Consider the following 13,342-nt stretch of genomic DNA (forward strand, 5'->3'; position numbering starts at 1 on the left):
ACATTAACAAGGTAATTTACTTTAATTCCTATCAAATGAAACTTTATTTCAAGGGAAGTTAATTATCATGTGAACCGAACAACCCTCTAAAATAATAATACTTTTCCGTTTCAAAAAAATTGCAACACTTATACTTTTACCATTATTCACGCAATAGCTTTGAACGTAAATTTTTACTAACTTATTAAAAGCAAATATTACCAAGTAAAATGCCATTGAATTGATTTCAATTCATTATATACTTTTATAATGTTAAATTTTAAGAATTAGAAAAAAATACCTAAAGATAATTATAGTCAAAGTTATATTTTGACAAACGTGCTAATTAAAGTGTTTCAATTTTTTTTGAAACAGATGGAAGTTTTCATTTATAAATAGCAACAAAGAGAGGGTGTGAAGTGTTTGGCAAAATATGGAAGGCAAATTATATAGTTCCCTCCTTTTGATCACTCTTATCTTCCTCCTCCCTTCCCTAAACCTATCACTTTCCTTACCACCCCCACGACCACAACCACAACCACAACCACAACCGCGACCACAACGTTGCTACCCAGATGACAAACGGGCACTCCTCGAAATTAAAGCTTACTTCGGCGGAAATGCGAGCGTGTTCTCAACATGGTCACCACAAACCGACTGTTGCAACAAATGGAAAGGAGTATTATGCAAGAAGATCCCCAAGACTCAAATCCACCGTGTTAACTTCCTCGAAATAAGTGGGTATGACGATATTATAGGTACTATCCCATCCACCCTTGAAAAACTTCCTTACCTCGAAACCCTCATCTTTAGGCTACTACCTAACCTTACCGGTCCTATACCGCCAGTCATCGGTAAACTCACTAGATTACGATTACTCTTTCTTAACTGGGACGATCTTAGCGGTCCAATCCCACATTTCTTAAGCCGTCTCACCAATTTAGGGGTCCTCAGTCTTAATAACAACCGGTTTACGGGTTCCATCCCTTCTTTCTTAGGGAAGCTCCCTAAACTACAAGGACTTGACCTGCAACAAAATAAACTCATTGGCCAAATCCCAGAAACATTCGGTTTGTTAACTAAATCCCCATCAATAAATTTATCCAACAACAAGTTAAGTGGCCCAATCCCAATGTCCCTAGGAAAGGTTAACTTTGAAATCCTTGATCTGTCAGGAAATCAACTCACTGGTGACGCGAAATTCTTGTTTGGTGCGGATAAGTCCAACTTGGTTCACTTGGTGTTGTCGAGGAATCGGTTGTCGTTTGATTTCACCAAGGTGGTGATGCCGGTGGGCGTTCTGAATTCATCTTTATTGGTACTGGAATTGAGCCATAACAAGATATACGGCCGACTGCCTACTTGGTTGGGCCTTTCATCCCAAATGTACAGTTTCGATGTAAGCTACAACCGCCTTTGTGGACCCATCCCGACTATCGGAGGGAAGCTGCAGGAGTTTCAGGCGGCGGCGTTTCAACATAATAAGTGCTTGTGTGGTGCTCCTTTGCCTCCTTGCAACTCGTAATTCATCAGCTGTTGTACTATTACTTTGAATCATGCTTGTATTATTGTGTTTCCATTATAATGAATGTCAAAACTAAAAGGGAATCGATTTCCCACTATGTTAATGTTAAGAGTCTTCAATATGTGAGTTTTTAGTTGTTGAGAAATATGAATATTAATAATTAATAATTAATAATTCGATCCAGATTTAAATATGTTTGACCACTTTAATGTTCTGAATTGGAATGAGTTTATTTGTGCTTTAATCTATACTACTAAGGAATACACTTGCCTTTTCCGGCCGTATTTATTTAAGAGATACACTTGTCATTTTTAGTAATTTATCAACCCACCATCTAGTTAAATAATCTATCTACACTCCACCCCCACCCCCACTCCCCTAAAATAACATGGTCCCCACTTGTTTTACTTATTAAAATATCTACCCAACCCCACTTGTTTCATTACTTTATTTCATTCAATTTTTCTTCTTAATACACGTGTCCGACCAAGTGTATCTCTTAAATAAATACGGAGGGAGTATATATTAAAAGGCGTTTATAAAATATCATACGTGACACGTGGCGCTCTGTTTATGGGTAGTTCGCTTCAAATAAGTTTTATATACATTAAAAAAATGTCAAATATGATTAGCATGAGGTTTGAACTCTTGATCTTGAGTTTAAACAATAAAGCTTTTACAACCAAGCTATTAAATATTTCATGTTATTATTGCAAAAAAAGCTATATATAAGTAAATGTGAATATTGTTAACATAGTAACCCGGGGCATCGCCCGGGCCCAAAAACTAGTTAATATTTAAATTATGATCTTCGTGATAAAAATCAAGTTTCCGTTCATGATAGAAGCTATTTGGCCGGTTTGGGAATAAGAATAAGAGCTACTGTCACATAATTTATTTTTACTTGAAAATAGAAGGATAAATTATTTTTTATCGTCTAAAAAGATCGAAAAATTGTTTTTTACATCCTAAAAATTTAAAACTTGTGTTTTACTACCTAAAAAAATTTAAATTTTGTTTTTTACCACCTGAAAAATAGAAAAATAGATGAAAATGTGTTGTGGGGAGCCACAATAACGGTAATACTTCTGATATGTTATATTCTTCCGTGATTTCATGTATATAACTATTTTCTCTTCTTCCGCTTCCCTATCTTCCATAAATTACATAATTTTTCACCATCATTAATTCACAAAATTGACAAAATTTAATGGAGGTAAAGAGAGAAGGGTGAAAGAGTTTAAGAAAATCACACAAGGAGTGTAAACAATTGGAGGAAAATTGAATTAGGTAGCCATACATAAAGGTTTCATCTATTTTTTTCATTTTCATGTAGTACAAGTTTTAATATTTTTTTAGGTGGTAAAATACAAGTTTTAAATTTTTAGGTGGTAAAAAACAATTTTTCGATTTTTGTAGGTAGTAAAAAATAATTTATCTAAAATAAAATAACAAAATAAGGTACAAAATAATAAGAGCTAATGCATTTTCACAATTTTGAAAAGAGAATTTTTATTTAGAGTTGCACCATAAGTAACCTACGAACAAAATAAGATTATCATCATTATCCCCATATTGATGCTAAGACTATAAGTCTAACTCACACAGAAACCAGCAAGACTGTACCAAAAAATAAAAACGACGACGAAGAGTGCAAAGCATTGAGCAGATGAAGATGTTGTTTTTTTTTTTTGACAGCATGAAGATGTTGTTATTATTAACAAGATGGTCCACACGTAAGTAGAGCTGACATAGTTGAACCAGAGCAATAATAAGGGGAGACTCTTATTTAGGGGCTCTTACTTTCTTTCTTATGCCACCTAAGCATCAACTCCAAATAAGAGTCCCCTCCCAAAAATTGTAGAAATGGGCTAACTCTTAACACTACCTCTTATTCTCTCTTACCCTATTATTTTATTTTATTTCATGCAAAAATGTTGACATGGCACTAGCTCTTATTTATTGGAGCTAGCTCTTATTTCAGAATTTTTACTTACAAACTCTAATTAAGAGTCTCCCATTTCTCACCTAAGAGCTAGCTCCTAATTTTTCTCTCTCCTTAAAAGACACCTAAGAGCCTCCCCTTATTCATGCTAGTAATGGTCTCTATCATTATCAAAAATGCTGAGACCATTGCACCTTTACTGAGACACCCACGCGCCCACGCTCGCCAAGCTCCAGTACATCTACTGAATAATGCGTTAAGCATATAACAGAATCCTGTACGACCGATACAAGTTGCACCGTTTCTTTTGGCAACAATAATGCAAGTTGCTTACAATAATTTATTTTTTTGGTAAGTTATGGGTGGTGGTGAGTTGAGGAAAGATCACTCACGAATCCCAGTCAATGTCACGCCAATCTTGCCGGAGGATCCATGGGGAATGAAACCTCCAAAAACTATGAATCTGTTTCCAACATCTCCGATCATGACATGCAAGACCACGGAATTGAAGACGGCCTCACTGGAGGAGCTGAAAGGCAGTCTGACCAAATTGAATACTCTCAATTACCAAGCCCGACCATATCATGCCCACCGCCACTCTCAGCCTTTCAACAGGAGCTTCGGGCCCAAATCAACGATAGCGGTGGGTCCTCGACATTTATACAGTCCGAAAAATTGGGAATTCTCACCACCAACTCACGGCCCGGTGTTACAAAGACAACCTCTTCCACCACTACCAAGAGGGGTACCAATAATGCCCTTACGGTACGAAATACTAGGTCAAGACATGGGGCACCACGAACGCCTTACAGCAATGTACATGTCAAGGGAGGAGGTAGTGGGTCTTCAGATTCAGGGCCGTTACTGGAATCCACCTCTAGCCCAGCGTCAAATATTCACATATCTAACACCGATTCGCCTGGAGGACATCCCCAAACTAGGAGCTCCACAATTCTGGAAGGATTGGGAGAGCTACCTAATCCGACAGCCATCTAATCCGCAAGGTTTGGTTAAAATTAACTCATCTTTATCTAAACCCGATTTACAAATGAAAATTTGCATGTGGAATGTGAGGGGGGCGAATAGAAACTTATTTTTAGCTCATGCAAAGGAAGTTGTTTTTAATCAAAACCCGGATATTTTCATTTTTTTGGAAACCAAGGCTGATGGTTCAAGGGCTAGAGAGACAATGATAAGTTTGAAATTTTCGGATTTTAGGGTGGTTAGACCTGTAGGAACAAGAGGGGGAATTTGGGTGTTTTGGAAAAAAACTGTTGATATGGTTCTTTTTGATGCTGAAAACACCTATTTTCACTCTCTTTTTCATTTTAAAAACCTGGGAAAAGAGGGCCTTGTCACTGCCATGCATGCACCAAGTTCATCTGGTGAAAAATTCAACCACTGGAATTCTCTCCAATCCAACTTACCTCCTAAAAATACTCCTTGGCTTGTGGTGGGGGATATGAACGAAATTACCAGCCAATCTGAGAAAAAGGGAGGAAGACCCTTTCGTGTCAATAAAGGAAAGGAGATGGTCAATTTTATGGACGAAGCTGGGTTAGTAGATTTGGGATTTGGTGGTTGTCCTTTTACTTGGACTAATGCCAGAGATGGGCATAATCTCATTCAGGAAAGGCTGGACCGCGCTTTAGCAAACTCTCCATGGATGGAAGCTTATCCTCATACTAAGGTTCATCACTTACCTCATACCTTTTCTGATCATTCGCCTATTTTAATTACTTTATCCAATATTACTGCTGCTGGGCCATTTCCTTTTAGATGTAAGGAAGTCTGGTTAACTCACCCAGACTTTACTAATTACTTTATTAGTAATTGGAATTTTCCTCATAACTCTTTTTTACAAGGAAGAAATGAATTTCTTAATTCTATCCCTATGTGGAATCATAATATTTTCGGGAATTTAAAAAAACAAAAGAAAAACCTTTTAGCAAGAATTGATGGAATTCAGATTGCTTTAAGTAAGTATTACTCAGAGTATTTAATCAATTTAGAAAAAAACCTCATACAACAATTAAATGATATTTTAAATAAAGAGCGTTTGATTTGGGCTCAAAAATCAGGCATGAATTGGAGAAAATATGGGGATTTTAATACTAAGTATTTCCATATGATAGCTAATATTAAAAAATCAAGAGGGAAAATACAAGCTTTAAAAAACAGTAATGATGTATGGATTACTGATCAAAATCAATTGAAAAATATAGCTACTACTTATTTTCAGAATTTGTTTACCACGACTCGTTTGTATGGCAATCTAAATTGTGACATTCATAGTAATTTGGCCATTAATCAGGAGGAATTTGACATGTTGAATTCTCCTATTTCTATAGATGAAGTTCGTAACAATCTTTTTGCTATGGATCCTATCAAGGCACCGGGCCCAGATGGGATCCAACCAGTTTTTTTCAAAAGCATTGGTTACAACTAGGAACTATTATTTTTGATTTTTGCAATCATTGTTTTCTTAATGGTACAATTCCGGAAGAAATTAATCAGTCTTATATTACCCGTATACCTAAAAATTCGTGCCATGCCACTATTGCGGATTTTAGACCGATAGGATTATGTAATACTATTTACAAGCTTGTCACTAAAATTATTTCATCTAGATTAAAACATATTTTAGGACGTATTATAAGCCCGTTCCAATCTAGTTTCATTCATGGTCGGGGTATAGAGGATAACGTTATCCTTGTTAAAGAAATGGCACATCATTTTCATAAGGTTAAAAAAAGAAATAAGATCATGGCATTGAAATTAGACATCACCAAGGCTTACGATAGTATAGAATGGGATTTTGTTAGAGAAACACTTCTATTCTTTAACTTTCCTTCAAAATTGATTAGCCTCATTATGTCTTGCATTTCAACTCCGTCCATCTCCATTCTGTGGAATGGAGAAATCTGTAATGCTTTCAAACCCTCGAGGGGAATTCGTCAGGGTGATCCTCTTTCCTCTTACATTTTCGTGTTATGTCTTGATAGATTATCTACTATCATTGAGCATAAGGTGAGCTCTCAATGTTGGAGCCCTATTTCTATTACTAGAAATATTAGAATATCCCATGTTTTTTACGCAGATGATGTGTTTCTATTCAGTATAGCAAGCAAAGAGTCTCTAATTAATATTATGGATACATTAAATTACTTTGGAGAAAAGTCTGGATTAAAAACTAGCATGAATAAATCAACTCTTATTTTCCCTTCCAATCTTCATCATTCTATCAGAAGGGATATTGCTGGAGATTTTGGTTTCAAAATTTCTTCCTCTTTTGGAAAATATCTAGGAGTGGATATTAGACCTAATAAGTTGAAAATTTCTAATTACCTAGGTCTCTTTGATAAATCATTGGATAGGGTGAGGGGTTGGCAAGCTAAGCTTCTTAATATGGCAGGGAGGTGCACCTTAATTAAATCTGTGTTAAACTCCTATCCTCTTTATGCTATGCAGACCAATATTCTTCCTGCTTCCATTACCTATGCCTTGGAAAAATGTTGTAGGAAATTTTTATGGAATAAGGTGGAAAGAAGTAGGTACATGTCTAGGCTCTCTTGGGACAAGATTACTAGACCAATCAATGAGGGTGGGCTGGGAATTAGGAAATTGAAAGAATGGAACCTTGCTTTTATGGACAAATTGGGTTGGGCAGTTTTAACTAACCCAGACAAATTGTGGGTGAAAATTTTAAAAGAAAAATATCTCAAGCATGCAAACCTGTTCAATTGTGTTCCAAATAACAATCACTCTCCGTTGTGGAGAGACATTCTTAAAGGTCGTCCTATTCTTGAACGCGGAATCATTATTGGTATTGGGAATGGTGACACTACCTCTCTTTGGTATCATCATTGGATTGGTAATCAACCATTGTATAAAACTGAAGGGGTTACAATCCCTGATTCTAAGGCTCATTGGTTAGTTAGCCATATTATTCAGAATAGAACTTGGTATCTTAATGATATTGAGCATCTCATTCCATCCCATATCAAATCCTTAATCCTTTCCTATCCCCTCTCTAATAACTGTAAGGAGACAGATTTTATACGATGGATTTATTCTAAGAATGGTTGCTTTAATATCAAGTCAGCTTATCATTGCCAATTAAATACCATTCATTGCCCAACTTTAAATAATATTTCTTGGCGCAAAATTTGGAGGATCTTAGGACCTTATAAATACAAAATGCTTCTCTGGAACTGTGCCCACCAGATTCTACCAGTAGCCGAGATCTTACATCAGTTTCTACCTCAAATCTCTCCTACTTGTTCCAGATGCCGTTTACATACTGAAAATCATTTGCACCTGTTTAGAGATTGCCCCCAATCCAGTATTTTATGGACTTATATTTTCCAACGTGTTTGGTCTAACTCTAAGTTTGATTTTTATACTTTTTACAATTCTGATTGGAGTGCATGGATCACCTTTAACCTAAATAATTCTATGAAATGGAAAAGTTTGTTTATAACAGCTATATGGCAGATTTGGTTATCCAGGAATAGGGTGGTTTTTTATCTCAAAATGAAATCTGCCTTTTCACTTTACAACGCCTTTTATGTAGATTGGACTTTTGCTAACAATTGTTCACAGGGTAAGGAGTTAGGTGCCAATCATGTTCCAGGATTGACTAAGAAAACTTGGTTTCCTCCAAAAGATGGAGTTATGAAGTTAAATGTGGATGGAGCTTGGAAGTCAAATGCAGTGGCAGGAGGCGGAGGAGTTTTCAGAAGGTCAACTGGCTCGTGGTTCGTTAGGTTCTCCAGTAAGTTCACTGTTAGCTCTCCTCTTGCTGCAGAGCTATATGCCTTAAGGGAGGGACTCATTATTGCTAGAGACTTAAAATTTGAGAAGTTGGAGATAGAAACGGATGCTTTAAATCTCAAAGTTCTATTGGGAAAGATTAAAGAGCAAGATCATCATGAGCTGGGTCCTGTTTTGAGGGAGGTTGCCCATCTGCTCAATCAGTCCTGGGTGGGAGATCTCACTCACATTCCAAAATTCTGCAACAAAGTGGCTCATTCTCTTGCTGCTCATTCTCTCATCATGGCAGTGGGAAGCAAATTACATTACATTATCCCTTCGTGTGCAAAGAGTGATTATGAAGCAGATTTTGAAAATGCAAATCCGGAATATGCTGAAACAATAAGAAGAAATGCAAGGGATGAGGTAAACTCAATTGTAGGTGCTAAACGATCAATTGATAATGCAGATACCTTGAATCAGGTGGCGACATCAGGCGGAGCTGCTCAACTGGTGTTTGGTTCAATTGTTACTGACATTAAGGGAGCCAGGGACAATTTGAAAAATATTGATAAAAGGAATCAAGATAAGGGTAAAGGGATAGCTTTCACTCCTTTTGTTGTTGGTGGTTCAACAATGGATACTGCTATTGAAATTGTTGAAGTAGAGGATGGGGAGATTACCAACAGCTGAAGTGTTTAAGTTCTGCAGGATTGTCAAGCATTTTTGGTGGAAGATAATGCATATGATCTGGAGAATCATGCTTCCTTTGCTTGATTCTTATTTACTAAAACTTTGTTTTAATACTGTTCGTAAGACTACCAAGGCTATGGTTTGTAAGTTTTTATGCCCCTTTTTGGCAAGTTTTTGGTTCTTTGGGGGTTATTCCAGTCATGGCGGTGAGGCCTTGGTTTATTTGCTACTTTGATAGTTTTGCCCTTGCTCTGCAAGGCTTTTTCCCTATGTACATTTTAGTATGTTAATAATATAACGTCGTCGGCTTGGGTAATTTTTTTTTTTTTTTTGGTGTTAGTTGCTTACAATAATGCAAGTTGTTTGGTTATTGTGAAGGTGTGAAGGTGTGAAGCACCTTGCATTATTGTTCAAGCATCACATTAGTCCATACTATACCCGTTTTAAAATAATAGGAACACTTTGACTTTTGACACTATCCACAAATTTCAATTTAACTATCATTTGTGATTTATTGGTAAGGAAAAATATTGTCGCGTGGAATCTTTTTGATTCGTCTCGATACATACTTTTAAAATATTAACTTTTTATAATTTACACATACAAAATTAGAAATATTAATGTTCAAACATTTACATCGGCAAGCGTGAAAAGAAAAATTGTCCCCATTATTTCGAAACAGAGGGAGTATAAGATAAAAGTTTGATGCATCTTCTCTATAATAAAAAGCCCCAACAACAATTGCTTTTAAGTAATTTTTTTAGGACCATTTTGTCCTTTTTTGTTATTTTATTACGTCAAGTATCATTTTTGTTACATACACCCTCGTTATTTTTTAGGAGTCAAAATTACTACTTCGGGCCGTATTTTTTTAGGAGTCACAATTCCTTAATACTTGTGTGGGTCATAATGTGACTCGTAAAATAAATACGGAGGGAGTATTACATATGAAATATGACAAATGCTACACTGTATCTTTACCCCTATTTTGAACAATGTGAGCGGGGTTCAAGCTTCTCCAGTTACTAACTACTATGCTCGATGTCCTCTTATTGGTCCAGGATCGTGTTACGAGCAATGATGTGTTGAAGCAGTTATTTGTGTTTCAGATGCGATGTGAGTTATGGGAAAAGTCTATACCTACCTCAAAGGCGTATGGAATATTATTGTCCAATTGGTTACAACAGTTTACACTCTGCATATGTATTTCTATCAAAAATAATATCTGAAATTCAGAATAGTACATGTTTGTGTTATGACCATGAGCCCACTAGCTACACATATATTTTTATTGATATATCTCTTCATGTGTTCTATGTTTGTATAAGTGTTTTATGTTTGTATAGAGTTAACTTAATACTCAAAAACAATTCCACCGTTCAAGATTTGATCACTTTACATTCTTATTTGAGAATAAAGCATATATAAGTTGCCCGTCTATCAATAATAGGAATCCTCTTGCAATGTGGTGCAAAACCTAATTTATCGTTTTTTTCGGCGAGCATCCGTGTGCGATAGCGCGTGGCTCGACAACTAGTAATAATAAAAGGAGAATTTGCGAATAACTACCTAACTTGTTTGCAAGTTTGTGAATTACTACCTAGATCTTTAAAAGTTGAGAACTACTACTACATCTTTAATTATTCATGTCAATTAGGCTCCGTTCTATTCGAATTAATTTGAATGAACTTAAATTATTTGAACTTATCTGAACTCAATTGAACTTAACTGAACTTAAATGAACTTATTTTATTTGAAAAAAACTTAATTTGTTTGAAATAAACTTATTTGTGGGTGAAAATATATTTTTTCTGAACTTTTTTTTTTCGGATTTTTCATGAAATACCCCCGAATTATGGCGTAATTCACCAAATGCCCCTCGACTTTCAGAAATTCACCAAATGCCCCTCACAAATGACTTAATACCCAAAATACCCTTACTAATGACGCGCCGTTAGTCCTCCGTTAGCCTAACTTTTAAATTCACCAAATACCCCTATTTTATTACTTATTTCATATAATACCCCTATTCTGAAACTTAATTCACCAAATACACATAACTTAAAATTACCCATTTTGATGCTCAGCGGCTAGTTTTTATGTTTGAAAATTAGCCGTTGCTTATTGTTTGCTTATAAAAACCCCTTTTCTGACTATTTATTGTAGTTTTTCTATTGTTTTGTTAATTTCATATCATTTTTGTCATGAGTTTTCTTTCAAAATCATCATCCACACCCATGAATCCACATATGTAAGAGTCCCAAACAATTTCTAATATTATGGGAGGAAATTTCCATCTGAGGCTCCGATACAACACTAAGTAAGTTTCAATTATGATCCAATAAGTTCAGGCCTCATCCAGTAAAGACAATGCACTTTAGCTGAGCAAAAGGCCAAAAAACCCCATTTTCAAAGGGATCTTATGTAAGTGAAGCTGAAGTAATCAATCTAAAGCTAACACCTTAATTTTCTTATTGTCCGAATGGTAAAGAAACTAAGAAATCAAGTTCAATAACACATACATTTTTATCACAACCTCGATTTCAACTTGGATTCATGATGTGAAAATCTTGAGTTTGGAGGCAAATCTTTGTGCCAAGATTCATGTTTTTTCACTGGTTCATGAGCTTTGGAACATACCTTAGTTTCATTTTTTTTTCTTGTTCCCTCAAATCCAAAAATAGACATTTGTCCATAAATCTGACCATGTCAATAGGACCTAGCTCAAAAGAAAAGTGGGAAAACCTTTATGCCTCGACTGTAAGGTTGAGAGAAAGTTAGGAGATTGAAGAAAGATGTTTGGAGGCAGTAGAGACAGGAGACAAAAGGGAGTTAACGTTAAATATGTGGCATGGAAGCAATAGAAGCCGAGGTAGCTGGAACATATGCGTTAGAATAAAATTAATAAGAGCTTTATTTTTAATCTGTTTGCATATGTTAAAGATATTTCCCATATTGAAAAAGGAATACCTTCCGATTGCGTGGTAAATATAATTAATTGGTCACATAAAGAATAAGGTACAAAAGAAGTAGCTATTTTCTTGAAGAGTTGTGACGTTTTGAGGTGTTTTTAGGAGTGTTTTCTGTTTTAGTGTTGTACCGGAGCTTCAGATTGAGTGTTGTATCAGATATTCGGATGTCAAATTTTCTCCCATGATAACAAAATTTATTTGGGACTCTTACATATGTGGACTCATTGGGTGTGGATGATGATTTTGAAAGAAAACTCATGACAAAAATGATATGAAATTAACAAAATAATAGGAAAACTACAATAAACCGTCAGAAAAAGAGTATTTATAAGCAAACAATAAGCAACGGCTAATTTTCAAACACAAAAACTAGTCGTTGAGCATCAAAATGAGTAATTTTAAGTTATTGGTATTTGGTGAATTAAGTTTCTGAATAAGGGTATTTGGTGAAATAAGTATTAAAATAGGGGTATTTGGTGAATTTGAAAATTAGGTTAACGGAGGACTAACGGCGCATTATTAGTAAGGGTATTTTGGGTATTAAGTCATTTGTGAGGGGCATTTGGTGAATTTCTGAAAGTCGAGGGGCATTTGGTGAATTACGCCAAAATTCGGGGGTATTTCATGAAAAATCCGTTTTTTTTTTTGAGGGGTATTTTTTCTGAACTTAACTTAACTAAACTTATCTAAACTTAAGTGAACTTATCTAAACTTAGGCTTCGTTCTATTTGACTTATTTAGACTGAACTTATATTATCTGAACTAATCTGAAATTAATTGAACTTATCTTAACTTAACTGAACTTAACTGAACTTATCTGAACTTGAACTTATTTTATCTGAAATAAACTTATTTGTGTGTGAAAATGTCTGAAAAATGAATTTATATTATCTGAACTTATCTGAACTTATTTTGTATGAAATAAGTCAAAATAAGTCGAACAGAACAAAACCTTAATTGAAACTTAACTGAACTTATCTGAACTTATTTTATCTGAAATAAGTCAAAATAAGTCGAACAGAACAGAGGCTTACTACCCACTTGTCATTTAATATACTTTGTCACCCATAGGTCAACTAATAACATCATAACTACCAATATATTAATTATTTAAATTAACAAACTAAAATCACCTAAAACTAAAAAAAAAATTACAAATTAAAGTCGACCCACCCGAAAATCTGTTTGTTTTTGTTTGTTTTAGGTGATTTTAATTTATTAATTTAAATTATTAATATATAATTAGGGTGTTTATGATTTTATTAGTTGACCAATGGGTGAAAAAGTAGATTATATGACGAGTAGGGAGTAATTGACATTAATAATTAAAGATGTACTAGTAGTAATACACAACTTTTTAAAAACGTGGTAGTAATTCACAAACTCTCAAATAAGCTAGCTAAGCAGTGATTTGAAAATTTTCCTAAAAAATATCCCCGAACATATCCATTTGCAACTTAAATTATTCATTTA

The 13,342-nt window shown here is 35.0% G+C and overlaps 1 protein-coding gene across 1 annotated transcript; it reads left to right on the plus strand.

Annotated features, from left to right (window-relative positions):
* The first annotated feature begins 412 nt into the window (after positions 1 to 412).
* On the plus strand, positions 413 to 1,504 carry LOC130465570 (polygalacturonase inhibitor 1-like). The gene has a single exon (XM_056834381.1). The coding sequence runs from the start codon at positions 413 to 415 to the stop codon at positions 1,502 to 1,504; it is 1,092 nt and encodes a 363-aa protein (XP_056690359.1).
* Positions 1,505 to 13,342: the final 11,838 nt, after the last annotated feature.

Source organism: Spinacia oleracea, chromosome 1 (genome assembly GCF_020520425.1).
Source record: "Spinacia oleracea cultivar Varoflay chromosome 1, BTI_SOV_V1, whole genome shotgun sequence".
Lineage (NCBI taxonomy): Eukaryota > Viridiplantae > Streptophyta > Magnoliopsida > Caryophyllales > Amaranthaceae > Spinacia > Spinacia oleracea.